Consider the following 22,955-nt stretch of genomic DNA (forward strand, 5'->3'; position numbering starts at 1 on the left):
ACTTTGAAAATATCAATAAGTAATTCAACAACCATTGTTAATTTCCTACAACTTTGTCTGTAACTCTGTTTTGTTTGTATTGTTCTTATGCTATTTTATAAGTGGATGTCTGTTAATATGTTTTCCTTCTTTTATTTCTTAAAATAAAAAAAGGTATTAATAGCCACAGATAGATATTATCATCAAATGTTAGGTTATCAATCTCATGTCTTTAATACCTGAATTTAAAGGAACAGATGTTCTCGATGAAAGGAATACATTGCTTGACACTATGGCTTTTGAAAATGTAACTAGCTTTTTAATTTTGCTTTCACAATGATATAAAGTTGATAATTTTTTTAAAAGGGCGAGGAATTGATTCTTTTTTCCTTTGTCCTAAATGGACTAGAGACTATTCTGAAATTTTAATGATAATTTCCTTTGTAATTTAGACCTGAAAAAAATAGAATTCTATTTTTGGGATTCTTTTTGTCTTCTTCCCGCTTTAATTCTCATTCTCATTCCTCCTCTCTCTCTCTCTCCCCCCTCTCATAATAAGGTTGGAAAGGTGGTTTATTAGTAACTTAAAGAAAAAACAGGTACTACAGATGTAGCTCAGTGATTGAATGTTTGCCTAGCATATAAAAGGCCCTGGGTTTGATCCCTAACACACACACACACACACACACACACACACACGCGTGCGCGCGCGAGTGCATGCGCGTACACACATACACACACACAGAGCTTGTTTATGTTTTTGCTATACAGACATCATCCAAATACGGCAATAATGTTGTAACTTACATAATTGTGGTGAAGCCAGAAGTAAAGCTCAGAGATTCTAACTCTACTTTGAACAAATCTATACAGAAGACTTAAATGATCTCTAGGTTATAAAGTTAGCAAGTTACCAAAGCAGGCATCAGATTCCTTAGACTAAAACATGATCCTGTGTTAAAGAAGCTCCATGTTTAATTTTTTTTCTTGAGAGTTGTTGTAAATTAAAATAGAGCCACTGAATTTTTGATCCCCCCTACCTTTTCCACACTCAGCTTTTAGTAGACTCCTATTTGTGGGTGTCAGCTCTAACAAAACATGACTGGTGAAATTGGTCTTAAAAATGGATAAATGACAGTAGTTTTCATAACTAGATTTAGCTTGAAAGCTAAGTACTTTGCTGTGATTTTTGAGGAATTTCTCAACCCTATGTCAGTGCCTTATTTTTTGTGTTATAAAATATCTCAAGAAGCTTTTCAGTGTCTGTGTAATAATCATTAATGTCATTCACTTAACCCACATATGCTATGTAGTGTTCACATGAAGTAGTGAGTATTTCAAGCTCTTCTGAGCGAAGATAAGAAAGGAGGAAAGTCTGAGAATCTCTTTCCTCCTGATCCTCGGACCCTTGACTTAGCGTGGAGGCTCAAACCCCTGAACCAGAGTCCAAACAGCAGGCTGTATCCCCTCTCACCCTCTCTCACTCGCAGAGCTCACCAAGCCCTGGAGGCAGAAAGGAGGCTGCAAGATAGCAGCTGAACAGAGACTCACAGAGGGAGTAGAATTTGGCAGCGGGCAGCAGGAATCTTGTCTGGCCCACTGGCCATGAGTGCCCCCACCCTGTTTACTTTGCAGCAGCCAGATGAAGTTCTGTATCCACAAGTCACAAGGAGTCCTAGGTTGTAATACTTATTTCTAGCATTCTTTATATATCTGCTGGTACCTCGCTAAGTATATAACCTCATAAAATTGTCATGCTTAACATTTCATAAATGCAGATATAACAGAAAGAAAAAGGTAAGACATACCTGCTGGTAATAGAGAAAGACATAAGCAAAGACAGTAATCATGGTAGTTAGGAACACAGACTTTCGAGCCAGGCTGCCTGGGTTTAAGTCCTGATGCTGACAGCTTACTAGATAAGTAACAGAACAAGGTTACTTAACTTCTGTGTTTTGTCATCTACAAAGTGGAGATGATTAGCTGTACTTACAGGGTTATAAAAACTAAGTTAATATGATTGTAAATGCTTAAAACAACGTCTAATGCATAGTTCCATGTAAGTATTTGTACTTAGTAATATTGTATCGTGCTACCTTTCTGATGTTGTTTCTGTATCGGAATGACTCGACCCGGTTTGTAGTCAGCAGATCACATTTACACTAACACTACTTCCTCTACCAGAGAGCAAATGCCACTCCTCAGTAGTGTTGAAAAGCAAAATACTTATTTTTTTTTCTTTCCCAGGCCCAACACAGAGATACTTTCATTGAAGAACGCTATGGAAAATATAACATTAGTGATCCTTTAATGGCTCTGCAGAGAGACTTTGAAACACTGAAAGAGAAGAATGATGGTGAAAAGCAGCCGGTCTGCACAAATCCACTGTCTATTCTTAAGGTGGTGATGAAGCAGTGTAAGAACATGCAGGAGCGCATGCTGTCCCAGCTGGCTGCTGCCGAGAGCAGGCACCGAAAGGTAGGTTCCGCCCCATCTGTGTGAGCTGCCTCCATCCGGGTGAACACTGACTGATGCCTGACACCTGCTTGTCAGCTGCCAGTGTTCACAGTAATTCGACTAGAGAGGCTCATAGGTAACAAAAAGCTCCTCAGCCCACCTCGGAGCCAGGAAATACAAAAGGAAATACAGATATTCCAATGTTAAATTTAGAGAATGTGCCAGACACATTAAGATAAAATTCCTTCTTGATATATATCACTCCAGAACACTTGCTACTTTTTAGCTCTGATCATCCATATTTTGGCAAAAAACTGGAATTTAACCAACCTGTACTGAACAGAGGGTTCCTTATTTGCTTACTTAAGTGATAAATAGAAAGATGAATAGTTTTTAGGAAAAGCTATATCCCAAAGAGAAAGAGAATTTACCTGACTATACACACACAGACCAATAGATTGTTTTCATTTTTTCCTAGTTTGAGTTTCATTGTATTTTATTGCTCTTGAAGAGAAGCCATCCCTATAGTTGTTTACCTGTAAAGCTCTTCTACCCCACTAAGATGGATTTCTATTCTCACAGCTCTTAAGTTAGGGTGCTTTCCTCCGTCTCATCTTACTGGAATTCTGGTGCTTGTGACTTTATTTTCCAGCTTGTCATTTATTGCCCACATTTGTTCTGTAAAAGATATTTGGTTGGGATCTTCATTTTTTTAAAAAAAACTATTAGTTTAGATTTATACCAATGAGGAAAGTATCAGTGTGTTTTGCAGGAAGCATTTTAGTTAAAAAAATTTAGATTAACAGCTGCAAAATTTGGTAGACTTTAGTTTACTTTTAAGATTATCTGCAGTAGAACCATGTGCTTAAAGCCCATCCGATAAATTGCCTCAGAGCTCAGTGTTGTCTGTGATTTTTCTCTTCCCATTCACAGTCGTAAATCAGGGGAGGTGAACGTATGGCACGTGTGCTACAGTGGGCTGTTTGTGTCATTGAAAACTAAAAAGTTTGCCATTACTGATCTAAAGCGAAGGCCCTTAGCGATGCTTAGGCCTCAAACGTTCCACAATCCAGAGAAAGTATACAAAATGTCAAAGGTTTGTGCATTTTTATAGATGTATTTTTTCCATAGCGGAATTGCCTAAAGACTTAAAAAAAAAAAAAAAAGTTTGAACCTCTGCTCTGAAGCACCTGCCCCCTCCACGTGCCATTCTTTAGGGCCCTGCAAGGACAAAATGACCCTTTCCTATATTAAAGTAGTCACTACTCCTCCAACCTCTTTCCTTTGAAGTATTGTTAAAATTTTTTTGTGTGCTAAAGTCTCTCTTTTCATTCCATTTCTGTAATTTTTGAGGGCTCTTTAGAGAGAGGAGATGACTTACTACCATTAGCCAAAAGCCTTTCTATTCAATTTAAATTTTTAACATTTTTCTTAAAATCAGAAGGAAGTACATCAGAATGTTACTTTTATTTTTGAGGGAGAGTTTCATATCCCATAATATTTTCTCTTTATTCATAAAATTTTTATGTGGAAAAACCATGAGAAATTCCTATTGGGATAACAGTGCTGTTTCCCTGGAGGTCTGGGCCACGCATCGAAAGCATGAGCAGATGCTGCTGAGTAATGTATTGCCATTCAGAATACTGTGCTCTTGTAGCAGGATTATGTGGGAAGTGTCCCTTTAAACATTGGTATTCTCCTTAAAATAAGGCTTCATCCTTTGGCACCAGGATAAGTGGAAGAGGGGTAGGAAAGTTAACTGTACAGTCATGGGGAAAATCTCCGCTCATGACCCTAATAATTGGGCTGTTTACACGGTAAGACAAAGTCAGGAGTCTTCTGTCCACTTAAGTAACTTTAAAAAAAGTGTAATCTTAATGAAGCAAGGCGTAGTTAGGATGTTACTCTGAGCATTGAGAGAACCTTAGTGTTTAGCTTTCTGTGAGCCTGTTTTGCTCTGTCACCTACGCCTGACCTCTGATCACACCATATAGCCTACAGTTTCCCAGATATTCTGCCAATTCTGTGAAACCTTCTCAGCCTCTAAGCAGTTACTCTCCTCTCTGTTCACATACCGTAAGTCTGTACCTGCTTCAAGCAAAGTAAAGGTCTTGATTTCTAGTGCATAGCTTAAATGCGTATATGCGCTGACAGTGTGCTCCTTGTTTGCTCTGGCTGGGTTTTATTTATTTAATCTCTGGAACTGTGTTTAGTTAGGCACTTGGTATTAGAAGTATGATTCCTTGACACTTGGATATGAGTTTTTAAAATTCTTTAAAGGTGATACTAGACCTTGAGGAAGAAAGGCAGAGGCATGCCCAGGACACAGCTGAAGGAGATGATGTCACCTATATGCTGGAGAAGGAAAGGGAGAGGCTGACTCAACAGGTAATGAAGCTGGAGGGAATCACAGCAGCATTTGTCTAGAATTGCATTTCTCAGGGGTTATCCTGCAGGGTGTAAATTGGATGGGTTTGTAGTCAAGAAGCCTAGGAACTACTGGATTAAACAATGTCAAATGGAAAGTTTCTGAGTTTAAATTTTTTACAACCTTTAGTATGCAGAATAACATTATGTGTCTTCAGGAACAAGACAGAATATTACATGTCTAGCACATCTATGTTTCCCTGAACGTGGATCCCTCATTATGGCATTATCATTCTGTAGTACACAGTTTGGAGCACACTAATTTAGAGCTATAACTTGCACTTTTTTTCATTTAGGACCCCCAGTAAGAAATGCATTGCATGTCACAACCCAGTAGGATGCACACGCATACACACGTGCCTGAAACCCAAATCTCATCTCAGAAAATGAGTTATAACCCTTATTGCCTGTAGTACACACTGACTCTCATTCCGCTCTCTGTCTCTGTCTCTGTGTGTGCGCGGCACACACACGCGCACAGACACACACACACACACACACACACACACACACGAGCTCTGGTCATGGCTTTCTAAATTGGTTTCTCCATCCATTAATGGGTCTCACACTATGAAAAACACCGCCTGAAAATGTTCCTTCAACCCTTTTCTCTCACTGAGTGTCTACGTGTAGTAAATAGGGGTGGGAAGACAAAACAGACTACATTTGTGTAAAGAGTATAATTCAAGTGTGGCTATTTATATTGGTTCATTTTTAAGAGCAGAGAGGATTATTGCTGAAATCTAAGGTTTGTTTTGAAAGCATTCACCACAAAATCTGACTTTTACGGTTTTCTGTTACTTGCTTTGATTGGTTCTGGGTGCTCTCCACATACCCAAAACAGTGATGCGTCACACTCCCACCAGCACCCCTGAGACCACTAAGAACTAGAAGTGCCTCCTAAGTCACCAAGAAAGATGAAGTCACAGTGTGTGCAATTTTCCTGTTAAGTTCTAATTATTCAGAAATACTGAGCTGGGTTGTAGCTCAATGATGGAAAACTTGCTAGCATGTGCAAGGCCCTGGGTTCAATCCCCAGCACTGCCATAAAAGAAAACAAATATTAATCTAAGCCCCATGGCATATGTAATAATCCCTTGTACTAGAGAACAGCTGGTCAGGACATTCTACTTGATCATAATTCTTCAGTGTATGTCTTTGTTTTATTAATCTAATCAAGGTGTGTGGTGGTATTTTTTTGTAGTTGGAATTTGAAAAGTCCCAAGTGAAGAAATTTGAAAAGGAGCAGAAGAAGCTCTCGAGTCAGCTGGAAGAGGAGCGCTCCCGCCACAAGCAGCTCTCGTCTATGCTGGTGCTTGAGTGCAAGAAAGCCGGCAGTAAGGCAGCCGAGGAAGGGCAGAAGGCCGGGGAGCTGAGCCTGAAACTGGAGAAGGAGAAAAGCCGAGTGAGTAAGCTGGAGGAAGAGTTGGCAGCCGAGAGAAAGCGAGGCCTGCAGACTGAGGCCCAGGTAGAAAAGCAGCTGTCTGAGTTTGACATCGAAAGGGAGCAGCTGAGAGCAAAACTGAACCGCGAAGAGAACCGGACAAAAACCCTGAAAGAAGAGATGGAAAGTTTGAAGAAAGTAGTGAAGGACCTAGAGGCTTCCCACCAGCACAGTAGCACCGATGACCAGCTGAAGAAACCAGTAACCATGTCGAGAGGCACAGCCACTGAGCCTCCCGTGCTAGTGTCTGTATTTTGCCAAACAGAGAGTGTTCCGGCAGAAAGAATCCATGGGAGCAACATAGCCAGGGTGGCAAACACTGGGATGCCTGGTCCCACCACTCCTACTTACTCCTATGCAAAAACCAATGGCCATTGTGATCCAGAGATACAAACTACCAGGGAGCTGAGTGCAGGCAGCAGTGCGGAAAATCAGGTGCCTCCACAAGAGAAGTCTGTGGCTGCGGCTCACGAGAAACCGGTGGAGAACGGGGGGTATCCTGTGGGAACTGAGACTCCAGTCCCGATGCCTGGTCACCTCCCTTCCAGTGGGAGCTCACCGTCTCCCAGCAGCACGGCCTCCTCTTCTCTAACATCCTCTCCTTGCTCTTCACCAGTGCTAACTAAGCGCTTACTGGGCTCCTCAGCTAGCAGTCCCGGCTACCAGTCCTCCTACCAGGTAGGGATCAACCAGCGGTTCCATGCAGCTCGGCACAAATTTCAGTCTCAAGCAGATCAGGACCAGCAAGCCAGTGGTCTACAGAGCCCTCCGTCCAGGGATCTGTCCCCCACTCTCCTAGACAACTCCACCGCCAAGCAGATGGCCCGAAACACAGTCACTCAGGTGCTTTCCAGATTCACTAGCCAAGGGGCAATCAAGCCTGTCTCTCCCAACAGCTCTCCCTTTGGCACAGACTATCGAAATCTGGCCAACACTGCCAACCCAAGAGGCGACACCAGCCATTTACCTACTCCAGGGAAAGTGTCCAGTCCTCTGAGCCCCCTGTCTCCAGGAATCAAATCCCCTACCATCCCAAGAGCTGAGAGAGGAAACCCTCCACCTATCCCACCAAAAAAACCTGGCCTCACCCCTTCTGCGTCTGCTACCGCTCCACTGACCAAAACCCATTCCCCAGCATCCTCTCTGAGCACCGCAGAAGACCTTGCCGGCAGCTGCTCTTCCAGTGCTGTGGTAGCCAATGGCAAGGACGTTGAGATACTTCTGCCTACCAGCAGCTAGTTCCTATGGGTGAGTCTCCACACTTGACATTCCATGCGATTTCGTCCGAGAGCTCAGAATGAGACCGTTGAGTCAGATTATGTTATTTATTTTGATGGTAGCTGCAGCCATCTGTATAATACATTTAGTGTATTTTACCTTTTTGTATTTCTTTTTTTAAGTAGAAACTGAGTAGTCTGGATTTTTATGGCTTACGTCTTTGTACTGAATCTAGAACGACACCTCAAAGACATCTCAAGCTCAGCAGTCACTGTCTCCTGACGAAGAAAACCCATTGAGTACCAGGTGGTGCTCTGATGTCTGTTTTGGGACTAGAATTACTCAACATTCATTTTGAATAGTGCAGGAGTATTTCATGCAGATTTTTATTCCAGATGAAGATGTTTTCAAAGTGCCTGAAATAAGACTGCCATGTGAATGTGATTCTGCAGCAGAAACACAAAGTGGATCATATAATCACAGAAAATGAGATTTTCCTGTGTCATCTCTGAATGTTAAAAACCAGCACTGCTTTTAATCCTCTTGTACTGTTTTTAATACATGCTTTGTGTTCTGAGACAAGGCTACATAAGTAGAACGGGAATCCTTCTTATGGTGGGTCCGAATGCTCCATAAAGCTGAGCTTTATAGAGCCCTTGAAAAACCCTCCTGAGCACTAAGCAGTTGAGGTGCTGATTTTCTTGTACTTTTAAAAAATTAAGTCTTTCCCGGTTTCCTGCAGAATGAAATCACATCTCCATTCAGAAATGTCTTCACGCATCTGCTGTTGTGAAAGGAACTTCTGATTGCTTTTACTTGAATAGGAAGTGGTTGCTCATTCTGTATAAGTTTTGCAACAGAATGAAATCGGTAATCAAAAAGCAATAACTTAAAATTGACTCTCTTTGTAATATTATAAATCAGAATAATACAAGTTTTATTGGATTGTTACATTTATTCTCCAAGCTGCCAGCACTTGTCGGTATCCGTGGAACCAAATTAACTTTTGCCTAAATGGCAATATACATATATCTGTATAGAAACATATCCCTTTATGTGTTTAACATATACTTAAACACAGAAACTATTAGTGTGATTATATCTTTGGAGTTTGCAATATAGCATAAAGGACAAGTAGAATTGCACATTAAGATTACCTTCCAAAGCAACTAGACGTGGCTGGGACCCAATCAGTCAAAGAAGGACTCTTGTCCATTGCAAAGTGGGAAAATTCCAAAGGAAGCCCAAGTCTTCAACATCTTAAAAAGGCGCAGCTAGGGCTGAGGATAAAGCTCAGCGGCACAAGCCCTTGCCTGGCTAGCGCAAGGTCCTGAGTTCAATTCCCAGTACCCAAAAAAAAAAAAAAAAAAAGGCACAGCCTAATTAACCCCACAGGCTCAAAACTCACATGGTCAGATCAGAGTGAAACAGATCACTCCCTCAGAGGAGCTATAGCAATCTGAAGCATCCAGTCTCTCTTGAAAGAGCTACACTGTTCTGCTCTAGCTGCTTCCTGCTGTACAAGAATGCTAGACCAGTCTGCCAGCTCTTCAGGTTTTTATTATATCCAAATTTTCATGAGAAACAATCTCATTTTTTAAATATCAAGAGCTAATTCAGAGGCTGTGTGTAGTGGCTCACACCTGTAATCCCAGCACTCAGGAGGCTGAGGCAGGAGGATCACTGTGGGTTCGAGGCCAGTCTGGACTACAAAGTGAGCTCAAGGCCAGCCTGAACTGCATAGTAAAACCTTGTCTTAAAAAGACAAAAAGGGAAAAAAAAAAAACTAATTCAAAATAAATTTTAAACACTGCTAGTTAAACTTTTCAGCTGGATTTATTTTGCAAGCTGCCAAGTTCCAACTTCTTTCATTCTAGAAACTTCTATGTCAATCATTGTAAGTTTATATAGACAGAAACCTTCAGACTTTCCAGCTGTGACCATGGAATATGACTATCCCACTCTTCCAACCAGGGCTCTCATAACCCAGCTCAGATGATGATGGTTATATCATTTTTTTATCCAGAGGGATAGAGAGGCCTTGCTGTCTTCACATGCACATTCCCCAAACTGTTGTCTGTCTATTCGGCGGCTCCTGACTTGCTGTAATCTTGTTTCCTCTTAATCCAATATGAGTTGATGAGGGTAAGGCAAGTAATAGAAAATTGATAATATAAATCACAGGAGACTATACTAAGGACTGTAACCTATAGTTTGATTAAAGGCAAGAATTTAAATGCTACTGATGCCCAAAGTGATATACCATATACCATTTGATTTAGCAAAATGATATAGGAGGTATCTTAAACTGTCCAAAGCAGTTATGTATTCAACTTTATTCCCATTGCATAGCCAAAATGAACAGTGTTGATAAAATTTCTGAACCTTCTAACAGGAGGGTGGCTACAGTGCTAGAGTGTTATTACCTCTCTTGCTTTAAATGGTAATCTTAAAAGTTGCTTTGTGCTCTTCCTTTGTTTCGGGATACATATAGAGAGAGATACTATAAGGAAGTTTTATTTCTTAGGAAGTGCACTGAATAATGTATTTCTTTTACAGTGTAATATGGGGGTGGGATATGCAAAAGAAATATGTATTTTTGCTAGTTGTCTATCTTCTGAGGTAAATAAGCACAATCCTTCAGTGGATCCAATAATTTAGTAAGGTATTATAGATTAGTATTTAAGTTTGCTATAAATTGTGTGTGTGTGTGTGTGCTAAAAGTTCCACAGTTCACCATTTTGGTATTAACCCATGTTGAAAAAGCTATGTGACTGGTCAACAGATTTTAAGGATGTGTAACATATAACAGAAGCATTAACTAGTCATTAACATTTGTAAAGCCAAATGTACCATGCTGAAATCTTCATTTTTATAGCAGATTACATTAAAACAAGTTAAATTATACTGTCTGAGGAAAAATAGTCTTATTTGTACAAGATGAAGAGTTCTGCATAATTTGGGCGTACTTTGGAGGGGAAAGAGTGAGTGATGTAGAGGGATGACTTCTCCGTGGCTTTGAGAAAACAAATGAAGTCAACACACTCATCCAGGTTAGATCCCATAAGGAACTGGGACCTTGGTTTTATTTGGAACCATATTCACAATAATATAGTCTGGTTTGTCATTTTTAAGAACAACACAGAAATGGTATTAGCTTTCCCATCTCTGAGATATAATACCCAAGGCCAGCAATTTAAGGACAAATTTAATTTGGTTCGTGGTTTCAAGTAATTCAGTTCATGGTCTCCTGGTTCCAGGGCAGAAACATCGTAGCAGAAGGCTGTGCCAGAGCAAAAAAGCTTCAATGCATGGTGGCTGGGAAGCAGAGTAGGGCCCTGGACAGTCCTAGAGAGCAAAGGGTCAGAAACCTCATACAGACCCCAAGATGATGAGCCCGGAAGTATGTTTTCCTAATCCCCTGGGCATTCCTTAATCCAGCCAAGTTGATATATCATAATTAACGGTCATAGGAATTCTGAACCTTCTGAAAATCTTAGAAAAGCTATTGACTCTATTCCCAGAAAAATACGCCTGTATGCAAAATTGAGTTGATGGCCTCACAGAAACTAAAGACCTGAAGCTATCTATGACTCACGTATTCCAGTTTTAAGAATGCCTGATCTTGTCCTGCTCCCTCATTTCACAGATAACTGTATCCCCTGTTTTTTAGGCCAGTGCATTGCTGCTGTGTTGTTTATAAGTTGTAGCTACTTAAAAGCAGTTGAAACCCTTTGATGTACAAAAGATGTTGAAACAGTATGGCTGTTTACATATCTTACATTTCTAGCATTTAAGCCAGTTAATGATTTCAACAAACACTAGCTATATCCTGTTTCCCATGACAACTTCAGTGCTATCTTCTGAATAAGAGAAGGGGAGAGGAAGGGAGGGAGGGAGGAAGAGAGAGATTGAGAGAATTATAGAGTGCAGCACCTTCGACACAGAATTTCAAATGTCTTAAAATGCTGACTGTGCGCTGGGTACGTGGCACATACCTATAATCCCAGCACCTGGGAGACTAAAGCGCTGGGTACGTGGCACATACCTATAATCCCAGCACCTGGGAGACTAAAGCAGAATTGAGAGCTCAGGTTCGCCTGACCGTCTCAGAAAACAAAAATATCATGTGTGAGGTTGGTGCAGGTCATGCGTGCTTACCTAGCATGTGCAAAGCCCTCCATCCACAGCATCACAGAGAAAAAATGGTTTTTCGTGATGAGTCAGAAGTGGGCAGTGAGCATTTATCCCACAGAAGTGACGGGGGGCGGGGGTCAGTACCGGGGATCGTACCTTGGGCCTTCACAGTGAACTTCTACATCCCCAGCCCTCTCTATTTTTTATTTTGAGACAGCATCTTGCTAAATTGCCCAAGCTAGGCTCAAACTTGCATCCTCCTGTCTCAGCCTCCCAGAGTGCTAGGATTATAGGCATGTGCCGCCGCCACCAGGTCACATTTTGGAAGTGTTTCAGAGACTTCGTTTGTTTGACCTGAGAAGATATCTTGAAGCACCTGAAACTGGTTTGCCAGAATGTCTGTGACATTCAGAGTCAAGGGTGCTTACCTGGGTACCAGGCACCATGCCAGTGGTTTCACATGCATACTGTTACTCATCCTCACAAGCATGCGGGGAGGTGTCTTATTCCCAGTATACTAAAGAGGTGGTCAAGGACAAGAAGCCTTAGTAAGTGACAGGCAGGCTTTGGGGACCATTACCCCAGCTGATTCTGCCGCAGTAGTTACTTGCGGACTGCATTCTACTCCCAGAGCTTTGCCCGTTTCACAAGGCCCTCCCTCTTACAGCCAGGGTAGGTCCTGTGTGGACATGTTGTGCGCACTGGGTCCGGTGGACATTTTCCAGCTACCGCCCACCCCTGTTGCTGGTTGCAGGAGCTTGGCTTGGAACCTTACACTTTCTTTACATAATGGTTCAATAAATCCTTTTACTTTAATCTCCCAGTTTAGGAGTTTTGCGTTAACATTGTTAAAAGACAAAATTACAAGAGATTTAGTTGGCTTCATTTGCAATTCTAGAGGCTGGCAACCCTACATTCCATAAAACAATAAATGGTTCCAAGGACTGAGCAGAGGAGGACAAAGCACGAGTGGCTTGGTCATTTCAAAGTTACTGTCCTGGTAAGGCAGGGGCAGGGAGACAGAGTAAAAGGAAAGTCATGGGTTAGTTAACCTCAGGCCACTTTTTTTGGAAGAATTAAATGAGAGGCATAGGCCTAGTGGTACACACCTGTAATCCCAACACTCAGGAAGCTGAGGCAGGAGGATTGTGAGTTTGATGCTAGGGCTCTACTAGCAAGACCTTATCTCAAAAAAATGCCAAATAAATAAGTAGAAGATTTGGTTTTTTGTTTTCAGTACTGTGCATTAAACCCAGGGGTACTGTAATACTCCAGACCATATATATATATATATATATATATAAAACTAGGTCTTCCTGAGTTGGCCCAGGTTGGCCTTGAATACTTGTGATCCTCCTGCTTCCTCCTGCTTCAGCCTTCTGAGTAGCTAGGATTACAGACCTGTACCACCATGCCTGAGTGGTTTCGTTTCAGGGTTTGGAGGGGAGTGCGGTAGTCAGGGTTGCTTGTTTTTTCCCTGAGACAAGTTCCCATTAGTTGCATAGGCTGGCCTTAAACTCCAGTCTTCCATCTCCACCACCCAAGAAACTGGGATAACAGGCCTGTGTCACCAGGCCCAGCAGCAAACATGTCCTCTCTCAGAAGCATTGTCTGCCTGGGCTCCACAGTTTCCCTCTGTGTTTGCTTTATGATTCAGTTGGCTTGCCTTGGTTTGAAGATGAGATCAGAGACAGGTACAAAAAGTCCCCAACAGCTCAGTCCTGCGTGAGGCAGACAGGCCCCAGTGGGTGGTGTCTGCAAGGTTTGAGGCGGGTATGAGGAGGAGCTCCTGAGCCGCAGCACAAAAACATTCTCTGGTGATGCATGGAAAAGACTTGGGAGCATGTAAAAGCCGGGGGGCTGGCGGAGGGGGGGAGGAAGTACCTTGTTGCCCGAATACCTTACCCACAAATGTCTCCTACCCATTGCCCTTCACACCTTTAAATTTCTGCAGGTAAATGAGGGAAATGAGCATTATGCTTTGAAAAGTATCAAATGAGCCCTGTGACACTTGCAAGTGACTTACTTCCCTGGAGGGATGTGAAAGCAGCTTCTCGCCAGTGTCAGTTTTTGTTTTGCTACAAGACTGGAGGAGACGAAGTACCCGGTCGCTCTGCGCACACCACCATAAATGGCACTGAGAAATTACAGGGGAGTGTCAAATCAAGATAGGCCTTATCTTGGGAAGTCACCCGCTTAATCTGACAAGAATCCTACTCAGGCTCGGGACGTAGCTCTGGAGCATTTGCCAAGCCTCGGTGAAGTCCTGGGTTTGAAAACTCAGCGTGGTAGACACTAGGATGTGCCCCCTGTCCCTTCAGAAATGAAGGCTGCATTTCCCCCGGTGCAGGGACGCTGATGCTAACTGTCCCTCAGCTACAGCCCCTTCCAGGAGCTATCTTAACTGAAAAATCAACTTGACCGAGGTCACATCTCCTTCCACGCACAGCACATATCCCAAGATGAATCAAAATGTATAGCGTCCCCCTTGTCCCAAATAGGGAGAACTCTGAAGGGCCGTCCCAGTGTTAGGACCCCCATAGGACAGGATGAGGCCTGTACTGAAGACTCTTCAGCTCCCTCCGCCCACCCTGTTCCTTTTGTTGCATCTTCTGAAGGAAGGAGAGCATCTTTTCTGAGCTTACGGGGGGCCGGGCTCTGTATCAAGTGTTTCACGTGTGACTTCATTTAATCTACATAGCTACCAAAAGAGGTTGATTGGGGGTAGAGAGACAGCTCAGTGGTAGGGTTCGACTTCCAGTGCAAAGAAAACATGCAAGGGTAGACTGCCTCTGCTTGACCTGCCGAGACACCGTATTCAAAGCCCTGTAGCAGAACAGCCCTGAAATTCAGTCCCAGCTGGGGTTAAGTCTATCCATATGGCTTTGAAGGCCGCATTCCTTCTGCCGGCCACACTAGTTTCAGAGCAGTAACAAGGGCTGGGGATGTTGCTCGGTGCTAAGGCGCGTGCTTAGCATGGGGAAGCTCGGCGTCCAGGCCCCAGCGCTGCAACCAGTAATGATAGACTTGGTGCAGTTAGAATATTAACTAAGTATGAATCCACTGGTTAGCTAGGTGGCTTTTGAGATCTTCAGGTAGAACAGGACACTGAAGGAACTGGGTTTTAGTTAGAAGAAACGCAGTGACCTGCCCAAGACTAACCGCCTAGCTCATGGTAGAGTTTCAGCTTCCAGTTGTTCTCGCTGCCTCCTCCCGAGCTGACCTGAGACACGCGTCCTGGCCCAGCCCTGCTCCCTGGGGCACTCGGGCCTCTCATCTGCCTCTCTAAAGGCCTGGCTTTGATCTTGGTCACCTGGCTGCCCTGAATTCCAGGCCACGTCCTCTGCCCAGGCCTCAGGCTGACTGCCACGCTTATTGCCACGGAATCCTGTCCTGAGCAGGTTTGACAGGGCTGGGTAGGAGTGGGGATGTGCCATCGGATGCTCCTCCCCACAAGGACGCCTTCCGTCCTCCCTGCACCGGAGCGTCCCACCACCATACCCGCCCATGGCGGAGGGGGCAACTGGAGGCGGACCAGTGCCTCCTCCTCCTCCTCTTCCACTACAGCTCACACCCTCACCTCCAGCGGGCAGCCTTTTGCATTCCCGAACGCACCCATCTTCCTCCCACGTGGTGCCCCTCTCCTGCATGTGCCCACCCACCCCAAACCGAAGCCTTCCAGGACAGCTGGTGCCTCAGAACACGCAGGGTGTCCTCAGAAAGCCTCTGAACCAAAGGGATTCGGGGTGGCGGGGGATTCGGGGGTGGTGGCAAAGCACACACAGGCCCCTTCTTTCTCCCTCGCATGTTTTCCCTCTTCTGAGTCGTGGTGAGTCAGCACCACGGGGCCACACACAAGGCTTCCATTCAGGGCTCGTTTTCCTCCCGCTCTCACTCAGATCTTGGCATCTCTTGCTCCCTCGTTCTCTATGTGGGCCTTATTCTCGCCATGGGAAAGCTCTGCTCCCTGCTCAGTGCCTCCTCCTCTGCCTCCCTCCCTCCCCCACGGACACACACCCACATTCCTCATCTCTGCCTTCCGGGGGTTGGCGGTGCAGCTGGCTCCGGAATCGAAATGTTACACTATTAAATCCTCATTTGCTGCTGCTTCAGGTATTTGCTGCTGCTGGCCCTGTGCAGCCCTGAGCTAGGCTGAGGAGGACACACACTTGCTGCGCCTGCCCCTCAGTTATCCTATCTGTGATTATTAAGCGCTGACTGTGTGTCAAGCATCATGCCAAGGGCTAGAATGTATACTCTGGTGGTGGAACGAGTCTTGCAGGGGTGACTCCTCACGATAGCGCTGGGCAGTCCACAGCAGGTGCCCCTGACAGGTGGGAGGGCTCCAAGTGCCTAAGGAGTTGCAGAGAGCAGGAAAATAGTTGAGACGAGAGATTAAAGAGGCGCTTGATTTAAACAGAAAGGCAAAAGGTCTTGGTTTGCACAACTACGTATCTGTCTCGATGGACAACAAAAGTCGTCGAGAAACAAAAACTTCGTCACTCTATGTGACCCTGGGCAAGTGAATTAACTCCTGCAAGCCACTGTCTGTCTTGGCATCAGTAAAAAGACAGTGTGTGAAACTCCCCCTTAGGGATTATCTGCCCCTCTGTCCACTGGTGCTGCGGGGAAAGGGAGGTTATACTGCCCGCACATGCGGGTTGGAAGACGCATGCTTCTGACTCAAGACCCGGTGCGGTGCGCCAGGATAGCTCGGAACTCCCTCCCGGCAGCCCCGCTCTTCTTCCGGAAAGATGAGTTACTCGCGCCCCCTGGCGGTTCACAGACGCTGTGGCCTTCTCCCGACCCTGGTCCGGCCGCGCACCCACGAGCCTGTGGCCAGAAGTGGCACGGTTTAGAGCTGTTGGTGCAGACAGCACGCGCCTAGAGACTAAAAAAGCCCAACTTCAGCAAAGAGGACGGAATAACAAAAACCACCTCACAGGATTGTTGCGAGCCTTAAGCGAGCAAATGTAAGTGTTAAAACTAATCGCTGCACTCAAGAAATAGCCACTGATACTGTGTAGCTCCCAGAGCAGTGACTGACACGTAGTAGATGCTCAAAGACTGGTAAAGAGGGGCAGGGGTGACTATCTGCATTTATCTATTTGTCCAGTTATGCCTCGAAAATGCCTTGCTCGTTCTGTACTGTCAGTATGGTAAAATACAATACTCTTACTGAACCAAGTAACTAGGCAAGATCCAGCAATCTGGGAAGAAAACAAAGGGAGTTCATTCACCCACACATCCATGCCACAGTTCATGCTAGGTGCCAGGCACTGGCCTAGGCACTGGAATGCGGAAGTAAATAAGTCGCAATCCTCTGAGGGCGTTAGATGTCAGTGGGAGCGACATAGGAAATATAGCGTCCTGTGGACTGTAATAAAAATAGGAAGAAGTACTTACGAGGCTGGGCTACATAGCAAGACCCTGTCTCAGGAAATAAAACAAAAAATAGGAGTAAGTGGCTAGACACTTAACCTGAATCAACAGAGTTCTCACAGAAAAAATGACATTTGTCTTGGTCTTTTTAAAAATATTTTTTTATTAACACCCATTAATTTTACACAATGTTGCATTTCCATGTGGTGTTTTTATACAGGTATTATCCTGGTCTTGAAGGAGAGATACATGCTTCCAGGTGAAGAAGAGACAAAGGAGCATGGCCTGTGGCGCATACCTGTAATCCCAGCACTCTGGGACACTGAGACAGGAGGATCGCCTGTTCAAGCCCAGCCTAGGCAACTTAGCTAGACTGAGTCACAAATTAAAAAGGGCCGAGGTATAGCTCAGTGTAAAGGCCCTGGGTTCAACCATCAGAGAGAGGCACAGAGAATTCCAGGTAATAACAGATACCATGAAACTCTAAGTTCAGTCCCTCAGCATGAACTTGCATACACACACACAGACACGCACACACACATACATACACAGAATGACATGTACAGGGCACCATGTCACCAGTGGGCTTGGCACAGTATTTCCAGAGAGAAGTCTGGGGTGGGAGCGTGGATCTAGGGACGTTCACAGCAACAGGGAAGAGCGCGCTTTGCCCAGGGAAAGCATTTGGACTCTGTTGGTGGGCTGCTGGGAGCCTGAACCAGAGAGGCACCATGGGCAGAAGCACTTTTTCCATGCAGTTAGTAAGGTTTAGGGTTCAAGGCCCGTGCTGTCACTGATGCAGCCCCCTGCAGTCCCCAAAGGGCCCAAACAATGTGGTATCGTATATCCTTATAAGCTTGGCAAAGATAGGACATCTTCACTCTAATCGGTTCCACTCTTGATCCTATATCACACTTTCCCTCATGTGGGATGGCCTTGGAGCAGTGGCCAAAGCATTATTGGAACTCAGATAAAGTTAAATTGAATGGGAGATTATTGGGAGGAGGATATTTTTATTTTTTATTTTTTGGTGCTAGGAATTGAAATGTAGGGCCATGGCATGCTAAGCTTCTGCTTTACCAGTGAGCGATTCTCCCACCCAAAGGGGACTATTTTTTAAGTTAAATATACTTCTGTGATTTGTAGTCACATCCATGGATCGCTGAGTTTTAGCAAAAACTGTGCCAGTATAGGAATAGCCCGTAGGAATTCTCCTACTGATCACTGTGCTGCCTCACCTGACATAGTGACATGAAGAAGTAATGCCAGAAACTGTTTTATATCTTATTGTACCTGGCACTAAAAATAAAGTGGAAGTAGAGGAGAAACAAGGTTTTACATGTGTAGAGCCAGAACTGGTCTATGGAAAATTCTTCCAGTTCTCAGATATATAGCTATAAGTAGGAAAGTAATTTCTCAACAGTGCCTACCCAAAACAAAATTTCTCTCATCAGAAAAATACTAACTAATGTACTATGCACAATTATAAATGCACCATACATATAACAATATAATCGAAGAGTATAGAGTCCAAACATATGTTTGTTTTTAATTTAGAACAATCAACTTCTGGCCAAAATAAAGTACCTGGATCTGGGTTCATTCTTATACCTAAAACAACTAAACACTGAGAAAAGTATATTGAACAATACTTTTCAAGACATTAAGCAACAAAGCACAAAGTAAGTTCTGTAGTTGCCCTGATAGGAAGGAGATTACCCTAGTGATCTCCCTACGCTGAGGAGGTGAAGATGGGAACCTGAGGAGGGGAAGGTATTGGAGATAGAGAGAGCTTCAGTGAAAAAGTCCATCAGAGATCTTCAGAGGCTACTCCTGGAGTCTTCAACTGCGTACAAATTAGCATAAGCTCAGAAACTACCCCAGACCAATAAGAGACCCACACAAAAGGAGCAGAACAGTTTCATGAGACTGGGGGCAGTTTTATTCTATTATTCAAAATCAAAAAAGTCTCCTGATTTACAACACATTGGATAGACTGTTTAAAAGGGTTTTGTCCTAGAGTAAGCCCAAATCAGCCCTTGATGGACGGGACCGAGAGATGGAGGGAGGGAAGAGGGAGAGAAAGGGAAGGAGAAGCAAAAAGAATTAAGATGGGTTGTGTACAAGTACAAACTTCCCACCATGTTCCTTAAAAGCCAGTAATGGAGACCACCTTTCAAACAACGGGGATGGGGGGCTTAAACAAATGACCAAAGACAAGAATCACAGCAGATTTCTCATTAATAACAATTCAGTCCTAAAGATAGTGCTGAAACAGCTGCAGAGTACAGAAGAAATTGCTCAATTCTTTTAACCTGAAATTAAGTGGAAGTACCTTTAAAAGCAAAGGGCTGGGCCGGGGACATAGCTCATGGCAGAACACCTGCCTAGGAAGCACAAGGTCCTGAGTTTCATTGCTGGTACCAAAAAAAAAAAAAAAAAAGCAAAGGGAAATGGAAAGAGTACCAAGAGATGGAAGGAGAAGTGTTCTGTTTGTGAACAGTTTGGTTCACAAGCAGAACCATTCAGCAAGATTTTGCTTCTATTCACAAATTCTGCCTCACGTGACAAACACAAATGTGGCCATCTTCCCCAGAGTCATCGAACAAATTAAGTTCATGAACTGAGGTACTGCTGTATCATGAGAGAAAAGAAAAAACGAAAAGAAAACAGCACCAGCATGTCTTAGTTACTTTTCTCATTGCTGAGACAAAATACACACCCACCTAACACCCACAAAATACTGAACACCCAAAATACCCTACACGCAAGGGAGGAAAGGTTTATTTAGCTAACAGTTTGTACAATTTCAGCCCATAATCAGCTGGCTCCAAGGCAGGGTGACATGGCAGACAGGCATCACAGAGGAGAAACAGTTCATGGCAGACAGAGAGTAGCAAAGCAAGCAAGAGACAAGGCAAGCCCCTTTCTGTGCCTTATATTGTATCCAGGCTACTGAGGCTAGGGCAGTGCCAAACCAGTCAGTGGACTGATTTAGTAATCACCCACCCTTAATCCTAGCACAGCAGCCACCTCTGAAAAAAGTACCACCTACGTCTGCATGAGGCTTTGAGGGGACACAGCACTTTTCAAAGGTCCAGGTCCAAGTCTCTTCTGAAACTCAAGAGAAATTCTTAACTGTGGACCCCCGCAAAAATAAAAAAGAAAGTTAAATACTTCCAACACAAAAAAAGACGGGGTAAATATTCCCATCCGAAAAGGGAAGAATAGGGAGATAGAAAAAAATTGGACTAAAGCAGAATGAAAACCAGTAAGACAAACATTAAGCCCTGTAGCTCCGTCTCCAGCACACAGAGCATATGGTGGTAAAACATGAGTTCCAAAGGGCATGGGTGGCCCCAAACCAAGGCCCTTGCTAGTTATAGCCCATATGGCCTCTCTTCTTGGCTAGCTCCACTCATAGCCTGCAGCTTTCCTTGGCAGACATTCTGTGTTCCTGGCATCTCTGAATTCCAGGGGTCTCCACTACAACTTTGACTTTGCTTCAATAGCTTTATATGCCCTGCCCTCTCAGGGGCTCCCTGCCTGGCCTTCCAAGACTTCCTTTGAAATCTGGATGGAAGCCTCCCTGACCCCACAACTCCTGCATTGTGCATGCCAGTAAAACCAGGATGATGTGGATAATGCCAAGGTCTGCTGTTAGTGCAAGTAGTAGCCAGGCCCCCTTAGACCATGACTAAGGCTGCCTCTGGGTGCCTGAATGACTAAACATGACAATCCCCAGGAATTCCCAGGCAATCACTTAGGAGGCCCTTCTCAAGCAGAGGCCCCAGGGACTCTTTTCAAATGAAAGGTTGACTCTTTCACACCCTTGAGCCTACAATGGATGGGATCTTGCTGATTTGATTTCTGAGATGCCCTCAAGGCATCTTTCTTCCTGTACAAATTATTTGTTTTCTTTTAGGTGGTGCTATAACTCCTTTGGTCCAACTTTACAAATGGTACTTTGTCAGCCAAAATTTAAGATCTGAATATTTTTCTGCTTCCTCTTTTTTTTCTGATTCTTCTTTTGTCACTGATTCTCAGTGTAAATCTAGCTAAAAGCACCCAGCAGTACCTATTCCATAGCCTGAATGTTGGACTGTTTTCAAATTTTCTCTACCAGATTAGTACATGGCCCTTAATCTCAGTCTCCTGCTAAGTTTCACAATGAAAATATAGATGAATTTTCTGCCAGAGTGTGACATACATGCTCTCTAGTCCAATTGCCAATGGAATCCTGTTCCCAGCTGAAATGCCCTGAGCCTGGCTTTTATTGTCCACATTCCTAACATTAATGTGGTCTTCTGAGCTCCAACCAGAATTACCCATCAAACTCTGTTCACAGCATTCTAGGGCTTCTCTGGCATGCAGCTCCAAACCTTTCCAAACTCCTCCTGAAAGCCAGTTCAAAAGCTTTCAAAATCACATAGTTATAATCAAAGCAATGACTCTGCTTCTCTGGTACCAATTTTCTGTATTAGTCAGCTTTCCTGTACCCAACTCTTACAACTTAAAAGAGGAAAGATTTCATTTAGTTCATATTTTCAAAAGATTCAGTCCATAGTCAGCAGACACGTGGTAGAAGGGCATGGTGGAGCAAAGCTGCTTAGTTCATGGTGGATAGAAACCAGAGCATGGGATCCACCCCAAAGAGGAATAAGAAAGACACCATATATTGTTCCCAAGGATAGACTCCTTGACCTTACAGACACACCCAGGGGCATGCTCTAGTAATCTAGGTAGATCTTAATCCAGTGAAATTGACATCAGGATTAACAGTCACAAAGAGCAAGAACAGGTGGTAGAACAATAGCAAGATTGTTGATTTAAAGCTAACTATATTAATAATCATTTAAAATATAAATAGCCTAAACAATTTAAAGACAGATTATTAGATTATACATATTTCTTAATAGTAACAAATCAACACCCAATCCAGGAGTGATGTGTAATCTACTGTGACTTGGGAGGCTGAGGCAGGAGGATTGCAAGTTTAAGGCCAGCCAGGGCTCCTCAGAGAGACTCTGTCTCATAATAAAACAGGACTGAGGCTGTACATTAATGGTAGAACACTTGCCTAGATGTACAAGGCCAACTTCAATCGTCAGTACCACATACACACAAAAAAAGCAACAACCAAACATGCACTGTCTACAAGACATCTGCTTTAAATATAAAGACCCAAATAGGGAAAATTGAGGGTTTTTTTGTCTTCGGGTAGGCTTTTATTTGTTTGCATTTTTTATTTTGGGGTTTTTTTGTTTTGCTTTGTTTTTTGAGTAAGTCTTGCTATGTAATCCAGGCTGTCTTGAGCTCACTGTGTAGCCACAGCTGACCCCAAATTCATGGTGATCCTCCTGCTTCAGCCTTCTAGCATGTGTCACCATGCACAGCTGCTTTTGATGGGTGTTTTTTTTTGTTTTTTTTTTTTTTCAGTTGTTGTTGCAATGCTGGGAATTAAATCAGCAAATTATTATTGATACTGCACCCAAATGCAGCAGAATACATAAAATCTTTGAGTGCACACAGAACATTCACCATGACTGACAATATTATTGACTACTAAAATATCTCAGAGAGAAAATGGCTATCTAGGGAGCAATAGCAAGGGTGAGTGTCTCTGAATTGTCATTGGAAAAAAGCAGGTATCCCAAGGTGGGAGTGAAAGATAAAGTGTGATATGGAGGATAAATAAAAAACAATCTAGTTAGACCAAAATCCAGTGTCTTTTTTTTTTCTTCAGACCAGGTCTCACTATGTAGTGCAGGCTGGCCTTGAACTCACTTATAGAGCCCAGGCTGGCCTCAAACTCCCAGTGATCCTCTTGCCTCAGCCTCCTGAATATTGGGATTACAGGCATGTGCCACCACACCCAGCCCAAAATCCAGTGTTGGGGGATGAGGGTCAG

General features: G+C 43.7%; 1 protein-coding gene across 3 annotated transcripts in view; it reads left to right on the forward strand.

Annotated features, from left to right (window-relative positions):
* Cttnbp2nl (CTTNBP2 N-terminal like) overlaps positions 1-8,877 on the forward strand; it is a 52,431-nt gene extending 43,554 nt beyond the window's left edge. For all 3 annotated transcript variants that reach the window (XM_005388956.2, XM_005388955.2, XM_005388957.2), the window contains 3 exons: positions 2,227-2,457; positions 4,717-4,824; positions 6,068-8,877. In XM_005388956.2, coding sequence (XP_005389013.1) covers positions 2,227-2,457; positions 4,717-4,824; positions 6,068-7,546 — 1,818 coding nt within the window. In that variant the 3' untranslated portion in view covers positions 7,547-8,877. The remainder of the gene's footprint in view (positions 1-2,226; positions 2,458-4,716; positions 4,825-6,067) is intronic.
* The last annotated feature ends 14,078 nt before the right edge of the window (positions 8,878-22,955 follow it).

The sequence above is a fragment of the Chinchilla lanigera genome, unplaced genomic scaffold (assembly GCF_000276665.1).
Source record: "Chinchilla lanigera isolate Chin_1 unplaced genomic scaffold, ChiLan1.0 scaffold00034, whole genome shotgun sequence".
NCBI lineage: Eukaryota > Metazoa > Chordata > Mammalia > Rodentia > Chinchillidae > Chinchilla > Chinchilla lanigera.